General features: G+C 36.1%; 1 protein-coding gene across 5 annotated transcripts; it reads right to left on the bottom strand.

The window, feature by feature from the left end:
- On the bottom strand, positions 1 to 26,272 carry LOC114393808 (protein FAM135B-like). 5 transcript variants are annotated; one of them, XM_028355264.1, is made up of 17 exons: positions 26,091 to 26,271; positions 25,086 to 25,459; positions 24,913 to 24,998; positions 22,928 to 23,082; positions 19,680 to 19,744; positions 19,405 to 19,584; positions 18,694 to 18,748; positions 12,435 to 12,680; positions 11,880 to 12,013; positions 10,919 to 11,084; positions 10,744 to 10,803; positions 10,294 to 10,542; positions 3,047 to 3,305; positions 2,759 to 2,964; positions 1,831 to 1,881; positions 924 to 1,210; positions 1 to 465 (listed from the first exon to the last, which is right to left on the bottom strand). In XM_028355264.1, the coding sequence occupies exons 2-17, from the start codon at positions 25,187 to 25,189 to the stop codon at positions 462 to 464; spliced, it is 2,307 nt and encodes a 768-aa protein (XP_028211065.1). In that variant the 5' UTR covers positions 25,190 to 25,459; positions 26,091 to 26,271; the 3' UTR covers positions 1 to 461. The 5 variants fall into 5 exon arrangements, with proteins under 5 accessions (XP_028211065.1, XP_028211068.1, XP_028211064.1 ...); XM_028355267.1 differs by lacking the exon at positions 1 to 465 and having other exon boundaries at positions 799 to 1,210; positions 1,831 to 1,878; positions 26,091 to 26,272; XM_028355263.1 differs by lacking the exon at positions 1 to 465 and having other exon boundaries at positions 799 to 1,210.

Genomic DNA, 26,272 nt, shown 5'->3' with positions numbered 1-26,272 from the left:
TTTTCAAAAGAAGCGTAGATTGAGCAACGAAATGTTTTATTCCTTCAAAGAGAAAGTAAAGCAAATTAACATAAGTGAGAATTCAGTTTTTTAAGTTTAAAATATGCCTATTTCTTAGTAGATAATCTATGCCTAATTATTTTTGTTATTGCGTTCCCATGCGCGCTGAATCCCTTCCCCATGGCATTAACAGCTTATCTACCTAACCTAAAATAATTACATCACTATACTAAGAACTGTTTCTAAAGCTATATATGTATACAAGTATTGCAAATAAACATTTGAAGCCGACTAAATATGCAGCTTCGATGCATATCCTCCTGCCAATTTACACATACCAAGATGGTTGCCATTCTTTGATTATCTTGTGAGTGAAATCTGGCCACAACTGGTCTCTTGAAGGTGGTAGGAAGCTTGTCAGTAGGGGATGCTCAAAATTTGAGTATTCACATAACTATCACCTACCTAATAAATAACTAGATTATAAGCCGATATTATAACTATAATCATAACTAAATTTTAAAATATAAGAATAATTTGATATAACTAGTTATTATTTTTAAAATGAGTATATACCTAATTATGAATAAACTAATTATATAATAAGTTATATTCAAAATAAATTACATAACTAATAATGGATGAACAAAAATAAGTTATTTAAAATACCCATTTCTATAAAACTAATTATAATTTTATAATTATAACTATTTTTTAAATAAAAATAGATAATTTGAAATATTCATAACTATAAAATTAATTATAATTATAGTTTTATACCTACTTTTATATAACTAGTTATATAAACCTACTTATTGTTATAGATATTTTTTTAAAACTAGTTTTTTTCAGCATCCCTACTTGTTAGTCTGAATCCCTTGGAAAACCTGAATGCAAACAGGGCCAACGACAGGAAACTCTACCGAAATAGTTCCGGAAATGACCACATTATGAACCTTGCAAAAATGTCAGACTCCAGAAACTCAATATGTGCAGCACGCCCAATGAAAGAGTTTAAATTCTTGCCGTAGGAAGTGGCATCAAAATTGACATCACAACGCATGAAAACTCGATGTTCAGAGGGATTGGCACGGATTTGGTCCAAACAATCATTCAGCATCTCAAGGAACACTCTACCCTTCTTTGATTTGTCACGTGAAGCAGCCTGGCATAATTCTATTCTAGCAGAATGGTAAGGCACATAACCATCCTGGAAAAAAAAATTAGTTTATCTGCCAACGTATTGTTTTGACAAAGTGAAAAATCCAGAAAATCTTGTTTATTTTCTAGGTTTAAATAGGTTTCAGATCCTATATATATACCCAATTTTTATTGAATCCTTGATAAAAAATTTTGTTATTTTAAGTCTATGATATATTAAAAGTTTTGTTGGGTCTCTGTTGTCAATTAAATAATAACGTGACACTATCTTAACGATTCTTCAAATATATATATCATTGGAATGATGTCACATCATTACTTAATTGACGATAGAAATCCAAAATAAAACTTTTGATATATCAAAAGCTCATAACAATAAATTTTTTTATCAAAAACTTAAAACAAAAATTAGTTAGGTATATTTCAATAAGTTAAAAGTTATTTAAGCCTATTTTCTATTTGGATTCATTTCAGATGCGCCGTGATCATAAGACACGTAATTTTTATTATGTAATAATAGATGATCAAGCATCACATGTATTTATATATCAGAGTCAGTCAATCAAATCCAATTTAAAATACCCATATTATACCTTAAATGCAAGTTAAGAAGTGGCAGTAAAAGGCATGTCTAAAAATGATTTTAAGAGTCACAAGACAAGGGAAAACCTGAGGGGAAGATAGCAAGATAATATGCCTAAAATGATCCAGAGTCTTCTGCTGAAAAAGAAGAGAAATGTGAAACAGTATTAGAAGCTTATCATCCAATTAATTAAACTACACATAATATTTAAAGGTTTAAATACATTTTTATTCTTATAATTTAGTGTTTTTTTCATTAGTGAAATTTTTTTATTTTTTTATTTTTAGTCCTTATAAATTATGTTTATTTTGTTTTTAATCCTTAAAATAAGGTTTTGAATAGTGAAAAAAATGTTATCCAAAATATCTAAAGAACTTAAAACAAAATAAACATAATTTGCAAGAAATAAAAATTTACAAGGAAAAAAATAAAAATCACACTAAATTATAAGAACTAAAAATTGTATTTAAGCCATATATGAATGATCTAGGACTTTGAGGAAAGAAGCGTGCAGCTCTTCGGCTTTGGGACTTTTGCAAAGAAACCCCCCAAGTCTCAGTTTAAAACACACAAATTTGAACATTGTCTTAGTCACTTTCAATCCATTTATTATGACAATGCATCTTCACTACAGCCCTTGCTCATATAATTTCCAACCAATTATGTTCATCAATTCTTTGGTAGAATTATTTGTACAAAAATAACCATTGGATGCTAACAAAGTAACTTTTGAAACAATATAATTTTTAGAGAAAAAGGATTATGCAGTGGCAGTATAAAAAATTTTACACAATCATCCAATCACAACCCGTCATGTATGATAAGTTTACTGACTTTTAAAATAATTATTTTAAAGTAATTTAAATAATAATTTATCATTAGATGACAATGTAAAATTATTTTACACCATCAGTGCACAAACATTAAATTCATAATTTCCAACAGTATAATTCGACAAATCTTGCTCATATAATTTCCAACTGAATATTTGATTCCAAAGGACACAGTTCTTACCTTACACAGTTTATAGATGAATGTATTTTGAATATCCTGATCATCTGTGAAGGTGAGTTGATGAATACACTGTGTGCCTTTTAGTTTCTTCAAAAGCCACAATCCAGAATTAAACAAAGAGTTTGAACTGTAAAGATACCCCAAGTGTGGACCAGATACCGAAACATATGTATATAGATATCTTAGAAATGGCTCCATCATGCTCTCTGCAAACAAAGGACAAAATTTAGCCCCTAATTTCAAGCGGATGATTTGACGAACACCATCACTTCTAAAATGTTGACACACCTGCTAGTGCTGTTCTTATAATAAGGTTACCAATAGAATGTCCAACGAAACTTAGCCTAATATCTCCTAAATTCCCATATCTTGAGGCCTTGTCCATTTTCTTTCTAACAAAAGAAATTACTTCCTGAGCCAGCCGATGACCCATTTCTCTGAAGTCTCCTGAAGTTTTATCTTCATTAGTCTCCGACATTAGAAATTCTACCTTGGGATCTATCAAAAGCCATTGATTTCGAATAAGCCGTAGATCCAGATGATGCCCCTACAACATTTTAAGTGATGAAGAATAAGCATTCAACCATCTTTCAACAATGAAAAAGATACAAATAGAGTAAATCTGTCAATGCTGTGCTTTGATGTAATTCTCTACATAGCCAGTTCCAAGTCAAGATGAAAGAGCATGGTTGTGTTAGGAAGTTGACAAAATGATGACCAACATAAAACTTTGTTGAATCTTTATGGCATGGATAGACAATGTGATTTTAATTTAGGCATTGCCAGTAAGCAAGGTTTTAAATATTGGTTCATGACCGCGATTTGGACCGCAACCATCATGATTTTTTAACTGTTAGTGATTGCAATACAACTGCAATTGGGACCATATCGGCCACATTTATCCGCGATTTGCCGCGATATTAACAAACGCAACGAAACTATAGCATAGCCGCAACCAATATTCAAAACCTTGACAGTAAGTAATGCTTTGTATCCTGTGTGGCTCAAGTGTTGTTATCAAATTTGCTAGGGTTGTACCAGCCCCCAGGTGAAGTAGAAAATAAGCAATAGTTCTCATATTTCATGAAACCAAGATTCATTTTGGAGCATGGAATATTGTTACATTTACATGCATATATATGGAAATAGTTGAAACCATGATTAGGGGGAGAGAAAAGAATAGAATTGGATAAAGTGAAGTGCATAAAGGACAAGGTAAAGTTTTGGTTACAAAATGAAATATCAAGGACCAAAGGAAGGTTATTCCATAAGTTATTTAATGAAAGGCATGCAACTATAATGCACTTGGATAATTTATAAACTAGAGAGGAGGATCAAAATAGTATCTTGCATCATAGAAATAAGGAGTTCAAGGTAACAGGAGCACTAAAGAAAATGGACAATGTAAAAGCAGTTGGACCGTATAATATACCTATTGAAGAATGGAAATGCTAAGGCATAAACTCACCCACAAAGCTGTCTAGTGAGTAATGAGGTCTAACTGTCTAAGAAAATGCCAATGAATGGAAGTAAGGCTGTTAGGAACCAAAATTAGAAAATAGAAGAAAGTAAAAGAAAGATGAAATTTCTTGATTGTAAAAGAACAGAAAGCAGGAGAGACAACCCTCCTCCAAGGCTAATGATCAATTTACAAAATGATACAGATCTCCCTCTCTCCTATCTTCCCCTATTTATATCTAATAAACCCCTCTAACTAACTCATTAATAGTCTAACTACCGTAACTAATCCCTTCTCCTTATATCCTAACAAAGGCACTTTGATCCAAGGTTTTAAATATAGCACGCTATAGTGCCACACCACTATAGTGGCATAGTATAGCAAAGTGGTCTTTGCCACTACAAGGTTTTTGGTTTGCTAGCTTTTTTAAAAGACAACCAGCCAATTCTTCATTTTTTGCTTGCCCCTCTTAGAATGTGGGTTTGAGCCTAACTCAACCCCAAAAACTAGCTCATATGGAAAGGGTTATCTTCCACTCATATACTCTATCTTGACACTATCTCTAGCCAATGTGCGACTTGAGTTTTTTCTAATACACCCCCTCACATCCAACACTTTTGGGTTTGGTGCATGATCCTTTGAATGGATCTAGGATAGTCTCTGATATCATCTTAGAATGTGGATTTAGATCTAACTCAACCCCAAAAGTTAGCTCATAGGATGAGGGTTGCCCCTCACTTATATATTCTATATTTGCTTGGTGTCTAACCAATGTGGGACTTGAGTTTTTCCCAATACACCCCCTCACGCCAAACACTTTTCTGTAAGTTAGGCCTAAACCTACATTTTAAGATAATATCAGAGCCTAATGTTGATCCATTAAACGGGCCACCGACGATATTATTCACACACCAAGCCCAAAGGTGCTGACTTTGAAGGGGTGTGTTTGGAAAAACCTAAGTCCTACACTGGCTAGATAAGACTGTTGAGTGTGTAAGTGAGGCTGAGTGTGTGTTAAGTCTAAATGTATTGTCATGTCGAGTGTATGAGAAGTTTCAACAGCCGTCTTCTCTCTCTCTTCTCTGTACTCTATATATTCCCATGATTAATAAAAGCAATATGTGGTGTGTGTGTGAAGTTTACCACACAATTCAAATTCTCAAGTTGGCATCAGAGCGGGTTCTCCGGCCACCATCGTTGTCGCAGCCTTCCGTCGTCCGCCGTTGTCCGCCATCAAATTCACCGGCGAGTTCAGGGTTTTGTGCGCCTCGAGGAGCACGACACAACCCTGCAAATCGCGTGGCCAGATTCTCCAGCAGCGCCTCTTCCCGGTGTGTGAAGCCCACGCGCCGATCTCCGGCCACCGGAATCGTGCCAGACCTGTCTCAAAGGGAGCGCCGTCTTCCCCTGTCCACGTTCCAATCTTGGGTGCAGTGTTTGTGTGTCATCTTGTGCTTCCTCCTCTCTACTCCGTTAGGGTTTTGCTTTTTCCTTGTCAAAAATGGCTTCTTCCGGTCTTGTTTATTCATTCTCTGGAACTCCCACCGTTACTACTGCCAAACTCAACTGGAAAAACTATATGTCTTGGTCTGCTTCCGTGGAGTTATGGTTTCTCGGCCAAGGATATCATGATCACTTGGAAAAGGGAGTTGATGCTGTTCCGAATGACAAGAGAGCTGAATGGGAGAAGCTGGATTTTCAGTTGTGTGCAGTGCTATGGCAATCTGTTGAACCGGATGTTTTGGAGATCCTTAGATCATTCAAAACATGTTGCTCCTTTTGGAAAAAGGCACAAGAGATATTTGCCAATGACATTCAAAGTTTGTTTGATACAACCCAGAAAGTTGCTGCTCTCAAACAAACCAACCATGATATGATTGCGCATGTAGGTAATGCTAGAGCAGCAGTGGAAGAACTGAAGAGATTTCTTGCAGCAAAATCGTTGGAGGAAGTGAATAGGAAGCTGGACAAGTTCTACATGGTCCTTATCTTGAGAAGTCTACATTCAGATTTTGATCATGTGCGTGATCAAATTCTTGCACTTCTTCGTGTGCCTCAAGCTTTGAAAGAAGAAAATTTAGCTGAAGTTGTGGAAACATCAGCCACGGCTGCATCTTGTGGAAGAGGAGGAGGTCGCAACAATAGAGGAGGCCGTGGTGGAAGGAGTGGACGTCCTCAATGCACATATTGCAAGAGGATGGGTCACACACAAGAAAACTGTTATTCCTTACACGGTTTTCCTGACAAGGTAGCTCATGTTTCTAAAATAGAAAAATCAGAGTAAATTTTCTGATGAGAAATACCAGGAGTATCTACGGCTCAAGTCTACAAAAGCCGACAATCAAGCACAATCTTCCTCAGTACCATATGTTTCATCAGCATGTATTTCTCAATCTGTGAAAGACTCTAGTCCTTGGATACTTGATTCAGGTGCTTCTGATCATATCTCTGGTAACAAATCATCCTTTTCATCCATGTCTTTTCCAAAAATTCCTCACTTTGTTACTGTAGCTAATGGGTCCAAAGTTACATCTCAAGGAATTGGTCAAGTTTCTTTGTCTTCTTCATTAAAATTGAACTTTGTATTATTTATTCCTCATTGTCCCTATAACCTAATTTCCTTAAGTCAGTTGACTCGTTCTTTAAACTGTTCAGTAACCTTTAATGCTAATTCTTTTGTTATTCAGGAACATGGTACGGGTCGTCTGATTGGAGAAGGACATGAATCACGAGGACTCTACTACTTAGAATCCAGCTTTCCTGTGTCATGTTTTGCAACTTCAGAACCCATGCTTTTGCATGATCGTCTGGGTCATCCAAGTCTTCCCAAGTTGAAAATAATGGTTCCTATTCTTAAGAATCTTCGAGTCTTAGAATGTGAGTCTTGTCAACTAGGAAAACATGTTAGATCGTCTTTTCCCAAAACTACACAAAGATGTAACTCGCCTTTCTCTACAATTTATTCTGATATTTGGGGACCAAGTCGTGTTACATCTTTTGGTTTTAGATATTTTGTAACTTTCATTGATGAATTCTCCATATGTACTTGGGTTTATCTAATGAATGACAGATCTGAACTTTTGCCTATATTCATGTCTTTCCTTAATGAAATTGAGAACCAATTTGGTAAAACCATTAAGATTTTCAGAAGTGATAATGCCAAAGAGTATTTTTCTCATCATTTGTCCTCATTTTTATCCTCAAAAGATATTTTACATCAGTCTACATTTCCTCATACACCACAGCAAAATAGCATAGCAGAGAGAAAGAATCGTCATCTCCTTGAAACTGCACGTTCTCTAATGTTAAACACCAATGTTCCTGCACATCATTGGGGAGATGCAGTTCTTACTGCTTGCTTCCTAATAAACAGAATGCCTTCCTCTTCTCTTGAAAAACAAATCCCTCATTCCATTATTTTTCCTCATGATCCATTGTATCATGTTTCTCCAAAAGTGTTTGGTTGTACATGTTTTGTTCATAATCTCTCTCTTGGTTTAGATAAACTCTCTGCTAAGGCCATCAAATGTGTCTTTTTGGGTTATTCTCGTCTTCAAAAGGGTTACAAATGTTATTCTCCAATCAAGAGACGATACTATATGTCAACTGATGTAACCTTCTTTGAGGACAAACCCTTCTTCTCACCCTCCATGGACTATTCTTCTTCTCTCCAGCAAGTTCTTCCAGTTCCATATCCTTGTCCACTAGATAATCTTAGTCAAAATGTTAGGGGAATTCCATCTGCTCCACCGAGTCCAATTGAAGTTACTCCTCCACCTCTTCTTACATATCACCGCAGGTCATGACAAGCTGGTTCTACTATACCCGAGTCTCCTCCTTGTGATTCCCATCCGCCTCCAACAAATCCTCAAACCATGGATCCTTCTTCCTCTACTCCTTCTCATCATCTTGATTCAGATTGGCCTATTGCCATCAGGAAAGGTACTCGATCTACTCGTAATCCTCATCCTATTTATAATTTTTTGAGTTATCATCGGTTATCTCCTTCATATTTCTCTTTTGTTTTCTCTTTGTCTTCTCTTACTGTTCCTTCTAATGTTCATAAGGCACTTGGTCATCCTGGATGGAGACAAACTATGATTGATGAAATGCAGGCTCTTGAAAATAATGGTACTTGGGAACTTGTTCCTCTTCCTCCTGTCAAGAAAACTGTGAGTTGCAGATGGGTCTATACTGTTAAGGTTGGGTCCAATGGTGAGGTTGATCGGCTTAAGGCTCGATTAGCAGCTAAAGGCTACACTCAAATTTATGGTCTTGATTATTGTGATACTTTCTCTCCTGTAGCCAAAATCACCACAATTCGCATGCTTCTTGCTATGGCTGCCATGCGCCATTGGCCCCTTCATCAGCTTGACATCAAGAATGCCTTCCTTCATGGTGATCTTGAGGAAGAGATTTTTATGGAGCAACCTCCTGGGTTTGTTGCTCAGGGGGAGTATGGCCTTGTGTGCAAGCTACATCGATCTTTCTATGGTTAAAACAATCTCCTCGGGCTTGGTTTGGTAAATTTAGTCATATTGTTCAACTTTTTGGGCTGAAACGAAATGAGACGGACCATTCGGTTTTTTATTGTCATACATCTCCTGGAAAGTATGTTTATCTAATGGTTTATGTTGATGATATAGTGATTACAGGAAATGATGCTACTAAGATAATCCAGCTTAAAGAGCACTTATTCAGCCATTTCCAGACCAAAGACCTGAGACATTTAAAGTACTTCCTTGGTATTGAGGTTGCTCAATCAAGAGATGGTGTCGTGATTTCACAAAGGAAGTATGCACTTGATATTTTGGAGGAGACAGGCATGCAGAATTGTAGACCTGCTGATAGTCCTATGGATCCAAATCAGAAGCTTTTGGCAGATCAAAGTGAAATTTATCCTGACCCCGAGAGATACAGGAGACTGGTGGGAAAACTCATTTATCTCACCATTACAAGACCTGATATCTCCTTTGTTGTTGGAGTGGTTAGTCAATTCATGCAGAGTCCTCATGTCGATCATTGGAATGTCGTTATGCGAATTCTTAGATATGTCAAGAAAGCCCCTGGACAAGGATTGCTATATGAAGACAAAGGTAATACTCAAGTATTTGGATACTGTGATGCAGACTGGGCTGGCTGTCCCATGGATAGGAGATCTACATCAGGATATTGTGTTTTCATTGGAGGGAATCTTATTTCTTGGAAAAGCAAGAAGCAGACTGTTGTTGCTCGATCCAGTGCAGAGGCTGAATATCGATCTATGGCTATGGTCACATGTGAACTTATGTGGATTAAGCAATTTCTACAAGAGTTGAAGTTTTGTGAAGTTGGGCAAATGAAGTTATTCTGTGATAATCAAGCAGCCCTTCACATTGTTTCCAATCCAGTCTTTCATGAGAGGACTAAGCACATAGAGGTTGATTGTCACTTTATTCGAGAGAAACTATTTTCCAAGGAGATTATCACTGAGTTCATTAATTCTAATGATCAGCCAGCAGATATTTTGACTAAGTCCCTAAGAGGAACCAGAATTCAGTCTATATGTTCCAAGCTTGGTGCATATGATTTATATGCTCCAGCTTGAGGGGGAATGTTGAGTGTGTAAGTGAGGCTGAGTGTGTGTCAAGTCTAAATGTATTGTCATCTCGAGTGTATGAGAAGTTTCAACAGCTGTCTTCTCTCTCTCTTCTCTGTACTCTATATATTTCCATGATTAATAAAAGCAATATGTGGTGTGTGTGTGAAGTTTACCACACAATTCAAATTCTCAAGTAAGACAAAGATAGAATATATAAATGGAGGGCAACCCTCACCCCATGAGCTCGTTTTTGAGGTTGAGTTAGACCCAAACTCACATTCTAAGAGATTCAATCTATAAATTAAGTTGGACAATACAACAAGCTAAGGTTGAATCATTCGAATACTACTCGGGTTTGATCCTTGACAGAAACAGTTCTTGGTCAAACTTTATTTACCTCTTGGTTGAACTCCAGACTAGTCAAGGTCTCTTTCCCCTTGATGAACCGAAGGTTTAGACCAAAAAAAAAAAGAGGAGCTCAAGTGTAAGACTTGCCTGAAACCCATGCACAAAGACAACAATCTTCAACACACGGGTACTAGTTTGTGGAGCAGATATCTTGTTTGCAGTGTCCAAGTTGAGTCCAGTTTGAAAGCTATGTGAATTTACAAGTTCTACCTGTCTCAAGTATGAATTGTCACTGATAGTCCGACGTGGTGCATTCATCACACGTTCAACAATGACAATTGGTATGCTTGAAGGATCACCGAATATATGCATGTCTTGAATTGACCGGTTGTTAATCTGCAAAATTGAATCCATTAATAGGCCATATGCAAATTGTTAGGATAGGCTTAGGGAGGTCCAGGAATGGTCTCAAAATTAAATGGTTAAGAGATTATATAGGATATAGTTAGATATTGATATTATAAATTATTATAGTTTTATTGTAAATAATGAGATGTTGACACATGGATAAATAATGGTACAAGAGCTAATAACTACCCTCATTTGTGCAATGCTTCTTCGATGAAGTTCTGCACGTGTAGCAGCAGTCTGAGGAGGCTGCATAATTTAAGGGAAAAAATATGCTTTTAGTTATTTGCACCAAATTTTTTTTTACCAAGTTCCAACTTCACAAAGCATCTTTCCTGATACGAAGGAACAGTCAAGTATTTACCTCATCAGGTAGTTTCCACAAACTGGAAACTCTTCTGTGTACACCACTATTTATATAATGATGAGGCATCTCGACCTTAGAGTACACCATCCATATTGACCATTCAGCTTTTCGATCCTTAGCCCAAGCATCATGCAAAAATTCTAGAATCTTTGTTTTGTTATCCCTAAAAACAAGAATATTGTAGCTGATTAAATTTCATGATATATACTCATGCATGGATAACTATGAAACACGGACACCTCTCTTGTTTGTCATGTCAGACATATTTTCAACACCGACACACTCAGACACTTGTCCGACACTACTTATTAGGTGTCTTGTTCAAAAATTACTTTTTGTTGGCTTAAACACTTAAGCTGTCACCTTTACACAACTAATACACTTGAAATAACATAGAAAGTTGGTTTAAAAAGATGAACATATCATCAATTTAGATATTTTGTTACGTTACTCATATTTCATTTAATTAAAATCTTTTTGTTTGTGTGTATTCGATGTCCCTGTGTTCTATATTTTAGACATTAGTCAGATCGAAGTGTCTGCATCTGTCATGTCCAGTGTCCATGTTAAAGTTCGTGCTTCATAGAGGGGTAATGAAAAAGGCGACAAACTATAATTGTCACAGTTAACTGGAACATTCTCACATTATATGCATGTCAGCATGTGAAAACTGAATGCAGATTTGTACGCAAAACTATCATCTGAAACCAAGTATAGAAAAAAAACTGAATGAGGGGAACAGAAGCTAATGATGTCATTTATCTGCCTCCAGAAAATGTTCCATAACAAACAAAATGGGCAGTTAAAATCAAAATATATATGCTTGCTCATTAAAAGGTGTGTGAACACAAAAAAAAAATAGGCCTCTTAACCAAAAAATTGAAACAGATTCAAACGTAAAATTTAGAGAACCACACATTTTTGGTTAATTTTGATGATATATGTATGATAGGCATACCTGTGGAACTTCAGAAATATGTTCCATAAATACAACAATCGATTTCCCACTGAATGATAACAGTTCAACAGCTCTCTCTTTGACAAGGAACGAAGCTTTTCAGCAGTCTCAAAATCTAAAGCTCTGTCTGCTCCCTGTACAAGAAGAGACCATTTAATTAATAAAAGGCTTAAAAATGTTTGAGATTCCTAGTATATACCTGATTTTTGTTTTGAGTTCTAATAAATTTTTCCGTTGTTCTGAGTTCCTAGTATATTAAAAGTTTTGTTCCGAGTCTCTGTCGTCAGTTAAGTGATGATGTGACACCATCTCAACAACTCTTCCAATATATATCAATCATTGAGATGTGTCACGTCATCACTTAACTGACGACAGGGATCCAGAACAAAACTTTTAATATATCAGAGACTCGGAACAATGAAAAAATTTATAAGGGACTCAACAAAAATCAAGTATATATCAAGGGCCTAAAAATTATTTAAGCCTTAATAAAACCATAAAGAGCGACATAAATGGAAAAACAATACAGCCAGATGAATAAAGTTAAGGAAAGACCTCGAGACCATTTTGTGGCATGCGTTGACCTGAAATTTCAACTTCTGTAGTAAACTGATTAGCTTGCGGAACAGAATTTATTAATTTCATATCGTTCCTTTTTGACACAAACTCTGGAATATCAATAGCCTGATCAACTGCTTTGCTAAGTTTTTGTAGTTCTTCAAGTAATATACCATGAGCTGTTAATAATGCTTTAACAATCATGAAGGCTTTCAACTTTACAGAGGCAGCATCACTCAAACCCTGGTTAGTCACATAAGGCATTCAGTTAATGCCCAAAAATTAATGTCTAAAAAGTACTAAACCAATAGAACGAATAGGCTTAAATATGTTTAAGATCCCTGATAAATGATCAGATTTTGTTCTGGGTCTCTAATAAATATTTTTGTTTATTAGAATGAATGTATAAAAAAAACTGTTACAAACAGTTATTACAGGACAGTTAGACAGCTAACTACTTTTCTTTCACTAACAGAATTCTGTTAGTTTGTGATTAGCTTCAAGGTCTAGAGGTTTATAAATACCTCCTTCGTAACTGCATTAAAGACTAACTTTTTCAGAATCAATAATATCAGTTTTTCCTTTTTTTGTTCTCAATGTTTTCTCTTATTTTCTCTGTTCTCTCAGTTCTCTAAATCTGATATGGTATCAGAGCTTGTTTCTTCGTAAAAGCTCTTCTCTTCAGTTTTTCAAGCTGCACCTTCACTTCCATGGCTTCCGCATCTCAAGGTTTCAGTTCGCATTCATTTCCGACAACGATAGCTGAGAAATTGGATGATTCCAACTATCTACATTGGTGACAACACGTCGAACCAGTCATTAAATCGCATAAGTTGCAGAGGTTTGTGGTTAATCCAGTCATTCCGCCTCAATTTCTCACATAAGATGATCGAATCATAGATCGCATTAATCCTGAATACGAAGCTTGGGAAGTGCAGGACCAAACGTTGCTTGTTTGGCTTTAGTCGACACTCTCGAAGTCTGTCCTTTCTCGTGTGCTAGGCTCAAAGCACTCCTATCAGGTATGGGAGAAGATTCGCGAGCATATCAATCTTCACACCAAGTCTAGGGCACGGCAATTACAAACCGCGATGCGTGCTGTCTCACTTGAAGGGAAAACAATGGATGAGTACCTTCACAAAATTAAAGGCTACGTTGACGAGCTTGCCGGCGTTGGAGTTCCGGTACGGCATGAGGAGCATGTCGATGCTATTCTTGAAGGTCTACCTTCGGATTATGCACCAATAGTTTCTATGATTGAAAGCAAGAAACGTATGCCATCAATTGCAAAGATTGAGGCTCTGCCTTATGGCCATGAAACTCGTCTTGTTCGGTACAATCGAGACACTCAAATGCTTGCGTCTCCATCCCTGAATTACACTCAAGGTTATTCGTATGGAAGCTCATATAAAGGTAATGATTCTGGTGGCTCTAGAGGAGGTTATGGTAGAAGTAACGGTGGTCGTAATACTTCGTTTGATCGAGGTGGTGGTCGCGGTGGTTCTGAAAGAGGCCGCGGTGGAGGCAGATTTGCTAACTTCCAGTGTCAAATCTGCCTCAAGTATGGTCACACTGCTAATGTGTGCCACTTTCGTTCTGATATGAATTTTCAACCTCATGAGTCACTCACCTTTGTTGATCCAACTACACTCCAACCAATCCCTTATTCGATTGCCTCGGGTAGGACCTCAAATACTTGGGTTAATCCTAACTCTAAACCAATTACTCAGTAGTCCAGCCAGCCTAGTGTGATGCTTACCAATTTGACACCTCAGGGTAATGGTCAAGCTAGCTCAACATGGATTCCAGATTCTGGAACTAGTTTTCATGTAACTGGTGAATCACAGCATATCAAACACCTGTCACATTTTAATGGACCTGACCAAATCTTTATAGGAAATGGTGAAGGTTTGAGTATTTCCAACATTGGTTCTTCATCTTTTTTGTCTCCTAATGACTCTCATATTACTTTCAAACTTAATAAGTTGTAACATGTTCCTTCCATTTCGAAAAATTTGCGAAGTGTTAGTCAGTTTGCTAAAGACAATGTTGTTTTCTTTGAATTTCACCCTCACTTATGCCTTGTCAAATCACAGGGAACCAATAAAGTGCTCCTTCAAGGTGCTGTGGGTGCTGATGGTCTCTATTCTTTTCATAGCATCAAACTCCAGGATCACAAACCTCAGTTGTTACCAACAACATCTTCTACTACTAATAAAGAGTCTATTGTTACATCTAGTTCTGATTTTTCATCTCCTAGCACTGTTAACCTTTGGCATGCTAGGTTAGGATACCCTAATAGTCATGTACTAAAACTTGTTCTTGATCAGTGTAACATTTCTTCATCTAATAAAGTGATTTCAGATTTTTGTGCCTCTTGTTTTGTGGGAAAATCTCATAGGCTATCTTCCTATGCTTCCACTTCAGTTTATTCTCCTTTAGAACTTGTCTTCACAGATTTATGGGGGCCTTATCATTTAATCTCCTACTCTGGTTTCAAATACTATGTATCGTTTATTGATGCCTTTTCACGATATACTTGGATATTTCCTATTAAAACCAAAGCTGAAACTGTTTGTTTTCCAAACTTTCAAGTTATCAATTGAACTTCAACTTAACACTAAAATAAAAAGTGTTCAATCTGATTGGGGTGGTGAATATAGACCCTTCTCTGCTTTATTAGCTTCCTATGGCATTTCGCATAGGCTAATCTGTCCACACACTCATCATCAAAATGGTGTAGTTGAAAGGAAGCATAGACATATAGTTGATCTAGGACTCACATTACTTCATCGTGCAACTCTACCTCTACAGTTTTGGGATTATGCTTGTCACTGCAGTCTATTTGATTAATAGGTTACCCACTGCAGCACTCAACTTTGCTATTCCATTTGTCACTCTTTTTAACAAAGAGCCCGATTTTCACTTTCTTAAAACATTTGGCTGTGCATGCTTTCCTCTGTTGAAACCCTATCATACTCACAAACTAGATTTCAGGTCTTAAGAGTGTGTTTTCTTGGGGTACTCTTCTTCACATAAAGGCTAAAAATGTATGTCTTCAACTGGTAGAATTTACATTTCTAAGTATGTTTTGTTTAATGAGTTGAGGTTTCCATATTTAGATCTGTTTTCTTCTTCCTCCAGTTCAACACAGAATATTACTTCCTATTTCAGCCTCAATCCTGACCTATCTCCTCCTGTTTCAGCCTCTACACCTTCACTTTCCCAAATACCTTTCTCCAATTCCCTTTCAGCTCCCAATGTTCCTCCTGGTTTCTCTGCTACTGCCTTAAATCAAAACTCACTTGAATCCACCTCCGCTCATCCTCAATCGTCCAATATAGTGTCGTCTAGTGAATCTATACCAACTGCACTCTCTCCCACTCATCCTCAATCATCAAAAACTATGTCTCATAGTGAATTTGTGTCTGCATCAACTCTAATTCTCATTAACACTCATCCTATGCAAACTAGGTCTAAATCTGGAATACACAATCCTAGGCTGCATCCTTCATTATTTCTTACTCATTCTGAACCTAAAAGTGTAAATCAAGTCTTGGAAAGTTCAGAATGGTTTGCAGCTATGCAGGAGGAGTATAATGCTCTAATGAGAAACAGAACTTGGGATTTAGTTCCATTACCAGCTGGTAGACAAGCTATTGGATGCAAGTGGGTCTTTAGAATAAAAGAAAATGTTAATGGTTCAATCAATAGGTACAAAGCTAGACTAGTTGCTAAGGGATTTCATCAAGTTCATGGCTTTGACTTTCATGAAACCTTTTCTCCTGTGGTAAAACCAGTTACAATTAGAGCAGTTCTAACTCTTGCTCTCTCACAAGGCTGGGACTTATTTCAGCTTGATGTCAACAATGCATTTCTAAATGTATTACTTGAGTAAACTGTCTATATGACTCAACCTGCAGGTTTTGAAGTTGAAGAAAAATCCTTGGTTTGTAAACTTAACAAGGCTTGGTTTGACAGGTTAAGGTCAACACTAATACAGATTGGGTTTGTAGGAAGCAAGTGTGATCCCTCTTTGTTCATTTATACACATCAACAACACATTGTCTACATTCTAGTTTATGTAGATGATATCATCATCACAAGAAGTTCTAACTCTCATTCTACAGTTAACTTCGATATTGAATACAGCCTTTTCTCTTAAAAAGCTAGGTCACTTAGACTACTTCTTGGGGCTGGAGATTAAGTATCTTCCTAACAGGTCTATTTTGATGTCTCAAAGTAAGTATGTCTGAGATCTACTTCATAAAACTCAAATGGTTGAGACACACTCTATCTCTACTCCTATGGTTGCAAACTGCAAACTGCAAACTGTCCAAACATGGAGCTGATCTATTTCATGATCCAACTCTCTATAGGTCAGTAGTGGGTGCCTTGCAGTATGCTACCCTTACTAGACCTGAGATTAGTTATGTTGTTAATAAGGTTTGTCAGTATATGGCTAATTCATTGGATTCTCATTGCGTTGTGGTCAAAAGGATATTAAGATATCTCAAGGGTACTATATTTCATGGTTTATTCCTTCAACCTGCTTCTGTTTCAAAACCTATGGCACTCTATGCTTTCTATGATGTTGATTGGGCATCAGATATTGATGAAAGACGTTCCACATCAGGAGCAGTTATCTTTCTTGGCTCAAACTTGATATCCTGGTGGTCCAGGAAGCAAAAAGTCACGGCAAGGTCCAGCACTAAAGCTGAATATCGAAGCTTGACCCAAACATCTATTGAATTAACCTGGATTCGAATCCTTCTAACAGAATTACATGTTTCTTTTCAAACTCCTGTGATTTACTGTGATAATCAAAGTGTAGTGTCCATAGCTCACAATTCAGTGTTCCATAGTAGAACAAAGCATATGGAAATTGATGTCTTTTTTGTAAGAGAACAAATTTTGGCCAAACAACTCTCAGTTGTGCGTCTTCCTGCCTTAGATAAATGGATAGGTGTCTTAACCAAGCCACTTTCCTCAACAAGATTTGAAGCACTAAGGGACAAACACAATGTGAAGCATTTTTCTGTAGAAAAACCTTCCCTTTGAGTTGGGGGGGGGGGGGGGGGTATTAGAATGAATGTATAAAAATAACTGTTACAAACAGTTATTGCAGGACAGTTAGACAGCTAACTACTTTTCTTTCACTAACAGAATTCTGTTAGTTAGTTTGTGATTAGCTTCAAGGTCTAGAGGTTTATAAATACCTCCTCTGTAACTGCATTATAGACTAACTTTTTCAGAATCAATAATATCAGTTTTTCCTTTTTCTATTCTCAATGTTTTCTCTTATTTTCTCAGTTCTCTAAATCTAATATTGTTGTTGAGTCCCCGATATATTGAAACTTTTGTTATGAATCAATACTATCAATTAAGTGATGACACGTCACCTAATAAATTAATCTTTCCAACATTATCAATGGTTGGGATTGTATCACGTCATTACTTACAACAGAGCTCAAAGCAAAAGTTTTAATATATCAAGGACTCAACAACAAAATAAATTTATTAGGGACCCAAAACAAAATTCGATCATTTATCAAGGACCTTAAACATATTTAAGCCGAAAAAATATATAAATAAGAATCTGATCCCTGATTACTATAATACCAAAACATAAGTTTACCGCACTTCCTACACAAACATCTTTTAAAATGCTTTTTACCCCTTTATGGTGCTGGCAGAAAGCTTTTAGTAGAGCCTGGAAGTCAAACATCTCAAAATCTTTGCATTAACAAGAAGTGCCTTTTATGATCATCACATTCTTTATTTTCCACTCAACTCTTTCTAAAGCTATATTTTGGGCATGAAACTTTTTCATATTAAATGTTATTATTTTTTTCGAATGATGGATTATTTAAACAGTAAAACTATTTTCTTTTTGCATATGCTAACTATCATCCACATGGTAAATAGGTTCAGATAATGCATAAGGTAGAACTTGGTAAAGTCATAATATAAGCACAAAACACAAAGCAACCCACATATAACATGTACATCAGTATAGGTGAATATATGCAAAGATTAACTTTCCACTTTTGACTATGCAAAGTTGGATGCAATAAAAGAGATAACAATGGCACAAATAATATGCTTGAGCGCCAAGTAACATGCCAGTTTTCTAGAAGCCCAGGGTATAAATGAATGCAAATTTAGATTTGCAACAAGTATTTTGAACCATAGCAAATTAACAAGAACTTCAACATTGATCTCAAAAAAGAGACATCTAATGTTTAGAACATACTTGATCCAATGTGTCGTAACTTTTATTAGCAACAAATTCAGCATTACGAGAATTCCTGAAACAAAGCAAGTGAAACAGGTTACTCTATGTAATAAACATTCATAGAAAAAGTTTCAATCAAATACTCCCGTGGTCCTTTATAATAGTCGTTTAATGATTTTGCACTCCAGCCAACAAAATTAATGACTCCACTATTTTCCTATTAAATTTGCAAGCATTTTTCCAATTGTGTCCTTGGTTTGAAACAAATCACTTCAACCATTCCCCAACTCTCTCTCCCTAATTAACTATCACGACTCTTTTTTCTCTCTCTCCGTAACTAACTTGTTTTTCTATTGGTTGACCTATTTCTCTCTCCCTAAAACAAAACACCCATTTTCCTATTGATTGACTCGTTTCTCCCTCCAAGTCAACGTTCCTTTTTCCAAGCCAACCTTTATGTTCTCTATTGAAGCATTTCTTTCCTTTTTTATTCAATTTTATAAAAAAAATGTAAATAATTAATTGGAATAAGGGTATAATTGACAAAAAAAATTAATGTTATCTTGGACTTTGAAAACAATAGATAAATAGGAACAAATTTTGGTTAAAAATCCGACAATTAAAAAGGAACGGAGGAGGGAGTATATTAAGTAAACTTCTCAGAAGAAATAGAAATTTTAAAATAAAAGTCTAATTGATTCATACTGAAAATTAGTTAATGTGACAAACCTGGGTGCCGTCGATGCAGCTTTCAGTAAACTTACATGTATACTGACATCAACCAGCACTGCATGTAAAGCATCAAAATGTACAGGACAATAAGAATGCAATCCTAGAAGAGCTTTTGGAGGAATTCGGAATTCGTGGACAGCAGCAGGGTAAGCATCCAGCGAAGCTTGCAAGTCAGCACTGTAGATGATGATGCACTCAAGTCAGTGTGAAAATTTCACTAAGGAAAGATCAATCAAAAAGGAAAGTGTACTACTTTAATCATAATCACTCACCCATTTTCAAATGTGGGAGCATACATAAGCTCAAATTTTAAAATTACAGCTGTTGTAGGTAAAACCTGCAATTTAGGAACCACAAAAACACAGTTAAATTAGATAAGAAAATTGAATTGAAGAGCAAGGTAGTCACAACAAGTGCACTCTTAATTAAAGAATTAGACAGCTCTGTGTTCCTCCAGCTATAGTGATCCTGTTCCTGCATCAGAACATGATCTGATAGGATCACATGGGAATTGTGTTCAGACTTGTAAAATCACACACTAACATGTCCAGCAGAAGTCTCAAACTCCAAAAAAGACATGTTGGTAGGTGGGGCTGTTAAAATAAAACACACCAGACAAAACTTCCTATCATGAACTAACGATTCCCAAAAAATTAAACTTATAGTTGACAACACATGAATGGTTCTATATTACATCTCCAAGATGTCCCATCACAAAAGAGCCCTTTGGGAAAAGAATGGACAATGCACAAGCCCACCTACCTTGTGCTCAAATCCAACTTTTGTATTAGAAGAAGGCTTAACTACATTTTTGGTCCTTGCAGTTTAGCGCTTTTTTCATTTTCGTTCACATAAAAAAAAATCGTTTTAGTCCTTACAAAATATGATTGTTTTGTTTTCCGTCCTTAAAGTGCTTTAGATAGCATTTTTTGTGTGTGTTCAAAGCACTTTTTTACTGTTCAAAGCGGTATCTAAAGTACTTTAGGGATGAAAAACAAACAAACACATTTTGCAAAGACTAAGACGAAAAAAAATATATTTGCAAGGACGAAAATGAAAAAAGTGTTATCTTGCAGGGATAAAAAAATATATTTAAGCCTTAGAAAAATAAGGGGTGGGTGATGTGGATCAAACTGTCGACACACTTTGATCAAATAGGCTCCAAAACCATGTCATGAACTAACAACCCCAAAAGCTTGTTAGATAAAGACACGCAAATGGTTTTATATTACATTACTAACACTAACTGACCCAAAATTAAACAATTGAACAGTGTTATGAGAACTAGCTTCACATAAACTCAAACCTAATTTCACCTTTCCAGTCCATTCAAACATTCTAGATTCCTTCCTATAGCAGTGATGTTCAACCTAGGTCCATGGAGCTATGCACAACTTCAGCACTGCAATGAATTACAACTGAGCATTGGGTTTTATAGCTTTGGATCTCCTTGTGATGACTCTGCTATGGGCTGTTTGGCCTGTGTTTTGGATTGAGTGCTAGAAAAATCTAACACTCACATTAAAAGGCAATAATAATACCAAGGTTTTAAACATCGATCCGGGACCGTGATTTGGGCTGCAACATCAAGGATTTTTAACTGTCCGCGACTGCAACACGTCCACAATTGGGACCATATCCATCACATTTATCCACGATTTGCCGCGATATTAACAAATGCGACGAAACTGCAACGCGACCGCGACCAATACTTAAAACCTTGAATAATACAGTAAAACTTGGCAACACTCAGTGCCCAGTCAAGTTTATAAGGGATTGAAAACTTATCAGCCTAGTCAAACCATAGAAGTCAACAGTGCATTTGCATTAACTACTATGAGTTGTTGATGTTTTTTTTGGGGGGGGGGGGGGAGCTTTTGGAGAGCAACAACTCCACACTGTTATCTGCTATTAGACCTTCTTTAGAGTGGTTTTGTGGTAGAAAGCAAAGCCCTTTTAGATTTGGAGCTTTGATACCACGTGAGTAGAGAAAGAAAGAATGTGAGAAAAAAGAAACATATTTTAGCTTCTAAATTTAGTTGAGTGAGTATACTACTCATTAGAATGATCTATATATAATAATAATGATTACAAAGATAATAAAGAGAACTACTCTTTAACTCCTAAGATACATTGAACTCAGTGAAACACAACTAAGCTACTTGGAAGAGTTATAATCAATTAATCATTAAATGCTCCTATTTCCAACATAATCTCAGATTTTATGATTCTATCTCCCTTGTCTGACCCAATATAGGAACTACAAGTTGGGCAACCTTGCTAATTTATTAGAAAGGGTTAAGTAATTTAATTTTGGCTATTCTAGAACCCCTCTTCATCTCAACCATGGGATTAAATTCCTTTTTACATTTGTCCAATGGTTGATCATTATTTCAAATAAATGTCAAGATGAACATGTGCAAGTTCAAATCTGATAAGCAAGTCCTAGGTGATATCATGGAGAAAAAATAAACAAAGTTTCTTTCATGAGTTGGTTGGCTTGAATATGACACTTGAACAATTTAATAAACATGAAACCTCTGTTGGTTAAGATATTGAAATTTAAAGCATTGTTGTCAAAGACTTAAAACCAATCATTAGTCTTCACCTAGCAACTTAAACTTTTGCTGGAGTTAGTCGTTGAAATGGTATCAAATCCAGTATGATCATTATAGATCAAGGGTTCCATCTTTGCAGTTCACATTATTAAAATTGATGTCTAGCAGAAGGTAGAGATGGCTTGTATGATCCATATGTAAAGTCCAAAGGGCTCTTAAGTGAGGGAGCATGCTAGAGATATAAAACTAACCGTGAGCCTTATTCATCTAATAACTTAAGCTTTTGGGTGGGAGAGTTGTTCCATGACAAATACAAAAGGATAGATGGGATCTATGGTGGGAGTATAATCTAATGGTGCTAGGGTGGGGGAAAACACCTGCTTGTTCCTTTATGTCCAATTCTGCCATTGATTTGGTCATGTCTAGACTGGATTCATGAGCTCATCTTAGTGGTTTAGGGAATATCTTGGCTCATAAATCTCAAATTACTAAGTGAATTTTTAAATTTTAACCAATTTGACTCATTCTACTCAATCAAGTCATTATGAATAGGAACCCTATCAACCCTAGTTAGCAAGTAAAATGGCAGTAGCAAAAAAAAAAAACAAAAGAGAAATATGGTAGCCACAGCTATTCAACCACAAACGTAAATCACTGTGGCCAGATTAAACCTATTAAATATTACAAGCAGTCCTCACATAGTCACATCAATTAATTTGTAACTAAATGAGTCATTCAGGGTCTTGTGTTGTATAAGATCACTAGACACTTGTGTCACTGCAGGAACATTTTTGCTTGAGTGCATAAACAATTTACGGGTAATTACATGTCAACCTTGTTAACAGAGTGGTATGATCTAGGAGATCTCCCAACAGATAACTTGACGCCCAATATTGGCATCTCACAATATATCCTTTCCCCTCAATAACCTCAAGAAAGAGAAGAAATGATAGAAAGATCACCTCAAATCTACCAAGGGATAAGTTGAATGAGATCATCATACATAAATGAATGTCCTGCCTAGCATATTTTATCCGAAAGGGCTGTGTTGAGAAACTGTTGTCTGTATCATCAATCCTCCAAATACCATATATACTGCTAGGACCCAGATCTCGAGCTGCAAATCATAAAATTTTCTACCACATCAGTGTTATTATTAATTCAGCACATACAAAATAGCTTCTGCAAAAAGTTTTCATATGAGAAAATATGTAGGTGCACAAAGAAAAATATAAAGTGTGATAGAAGAAGAGATATAAGGTTGGCCCATGGTTGGGAAAGGGTGAAGTGAAAAGGGAGGGGGAGAGGCCATGGGTTTGAATCCCCCTAACTGAAATTTCTTACAAAAGCTAACAAACTAACATTTGTCGATCAAAAGAAAAAGTGTGATAGAAAAATTACAAAACAAGATACCACAATCTCATGTGCTTCAGTGTTTCCCAAAAAGTTCTTGACAAACAACACATCCAAATTTATAGTTCAAATAGTTACAAATTAAATAGCCTCCAGATCCACTTTTTTAACTACAAGGGGCCTCAAGTCAAGTATCAACTTTCATTACAGACAAGGATCATTGAGTTCATCAAGTAAAATTTCAAGTAAATAATACTTTAAACCCTAACCTTGTGAACGAATAAAGCATTTTTTTGGTACAATTTTGGAAAAAGCATTTGAAAAGAGCAATGCAATTTTTTAGGGTATTCAATAAAGAAATTATTGGTATTCAATAAAATACTCTGTTTGGATATTTAATATCAAAATTTAAAGAAATTTCCATATGTTATTCTTTGTAAAAATTAAGAATTTAAAATTGCACTAAAATAGGTGGGATTTTTAAATTCCTCGTCCTCCACCTTCATCCAATAGAAGACGTTTCGTTTTCCCCTGTCATCCCTCACCTTCACACTACTGCACAAACTGAAGAGATTCCCTACTGCCAACATCCTCAGACACCTCTCTGCCATCATTGCCAAACACACTAATAACAACTCCAAAAGCACTTCTACAAGTACACAACCAATGAGTTCCACCTTTGCCAAGTCACTAAAACAACAATGAGTAACTACAAAACGGTGTCATTTAGATCCTCTCAACATCCTTTAAAATGCTCACAAGCAACAACAAGACAAGCGACAACAATCTACACATTTTCAGGAATCGACTTCTTCGCTTGGAAATCGCAAGCGAGAAACTTCAAAACCCTTCTGAATCATTTCTCAAAACAAAGATCAACAAACCTTCGATTTCAAAGAGTCGTTTCTCAAAACAGATATCATCAAACCAAAGAATTCTCTGTGACCATGGATTTTTTCTTGGGTTGGTTATGTGTGGCAGAGAGAGAGAGAGAGAATAAAACTAAATGAACAAAGACTGTAAAACACTTGAAAAGTATAATAATCCAAACAAGTTATTTCACAATCGAATGGGATTTGATTGCTTTTAATTTGAGTTACTTTGCATTTCAAACTCTTTGACATTTTAAAACTCTTCATTCAAACGCACTCTAAAGTTTATTTAATTTCTAAAGAGAAATCTTCTCAGCCCTTGTTGATATTGAATGTACTTCAAAACCATATCCCTCAATTTTTAGGATTTCATAAACTATAGGTATACAGGGATAGATGTATTTATTGTAAATAATTGGTATAACTATTCTAGTAACAACATACAACAAGGGAAATTTACATTAATCAAGACTCCCCCTCAAGCTGATATATACATGTCATACACATGAAACTTGTTACATATGCAAGTTACCAATGACATGGTGATTTCTGGGGTGAGGACCCCTTGTCCAATGAAATGGCAGCAGTGCAGCACAATTACAATACTTATCAGCAGGTTAAATAATTGGCAAATTTTAATTTAATATGCGGTTTAGTACTATATGATACATAACCAGTTCCCTCAAACACGAGTAATATAATGCATAATCTTGACAAATTACCTTCGTATTGAACAACTCTAGCTGGGATTCCAAAAGATACATCTTCATCATCTTCCCATCTCATAGTAATTTTAATCTGATACCATCTGCATAACCCAAAATATGCATGTCAATTAGGTAACCAAGGAAACTTCATAACAAAAACTGGAAAGAAAATAGAGATTGGTGTATACCCCTGCTGAAAAAGGTCAAGATTGTGAAACCTATGAATGTATATGGCAATCTCCTGTACAGCTTCAAACATAGCCACCGCTCTGACCTTAAGAGAGTGTGGCATTACATCAGGAAGCCACTTTGCTGGCCAGCTTCTGTATTTCACACCAACAGATAATCCTAGTTATGTGCAACGATAACCTGTAATAACACACGTATCTCATTCTCTTAAGTCATAATAAGCAGTGAATTCATGTGCCCCCCTTCAGTTCTTATCATATCAAATCATATTTGTTGCATATTGCTAATTCTTGGCCAAATTAACCATCTATAAAAATGAAACACTGGATTGTAATCTGTAGCATTCACTAGCTCCCTCCACGGTAAACTACAGCTGCAAATAAGAACAACAACAGGACACTATCACAAAGTGAGATAGTAACATAAAAAGACACAACAAAGACATTGACAATAGCGAGCTTTTGTAAGAAGCAACAACAGCACACACACGTGCACATGCACATGCAAACCGAATACACATGACAAACAATCGCCATAGGCAGTTTATTTAGTGAGATTAATATTCACTTGCTTCCTAGGTGGTGACCAAACTTTTGTTAAGGTGTTCATGTCATGGCATATGCGGTCAGCCTAATATGACTAAACTTTGAAGTGTCTGAATAACCTTAGAATCATGGAAACAAATCAATTCACATGATATAAAGAGGAAAATAAGGTCAAATTTATGCTGAGACGGTTTTCCTATATAATAAACACACCGTAGCAACAAATAATTCGATAGTATAAAAATTAAGTTCGTAAAAAGAACAAAAACAACTAATATGGTGATTAATTGGGCGTAGCTAAACACGTTTTCAGGCACAAAATGGCATGCATATCGAATAAGAATTACCGGGCACCGGAAATTCCGAAAACGAGGCTTCTACGGTGAAAAGTTAAAAGGATAAGGCAATGAAATAGAACGATAGTAAGAAGAAGATGCAAATAGGAAACGTAAGAGAGACCTGAAATTGGGAATGTGTGGGAATTGCTAGGGTTCGTGGTTGTGTGAAAGATGGTTTTTTCTGTTGCTGCGAAAAGTAGAAAGAAAGAGAGGAAGAAACGCACGCCGAGGTAATCTGAGATGTTATTATGCGGATTTGAACGACGTGTGCTGTTCCTCGTTTTGATTGGTTTGCGCCAACTC

Source organism: Glycine soja, chromosome 17, assembly GCF_004193775.1.
Source record: "Glycine soja cultivar W05 chromosome 17, ASM419377v2, whole genome shotgun sequence".
Lineage (NCBI taxonomy): Eukaryota > Viridiplantae > Streptophyta > Magnoliopsida > Fabales > Fabaceae > Glycine > Glycine soja.
This window is presented reverse-complemented; position numbering and strand designations above follow the sequence as displayed.

Coding starts and splice junctions, on each gene's coding strand:
- LOC114393808 (XM_028355264.1), bottom strand. CDS start 25,189: ATGCCACACTCTCTTAAGGTCAGAGCGGTGGCTATGTTTGAAGCTGTA. Junction 19,745..22,927: donor TATCCCTTGGTAGATTTGAG/GTGATCTTTCTA, acceptor CCTAAATTGCAG/GTTTTACCTACAACAGCTGT. Junction 2,965..3,046: donor TATAAGAACAGCACTAGCAG/GTGTGTCAACAT, acceptor CTTTGTTTGCAG/AGAGCATGATGGAGCCATTT.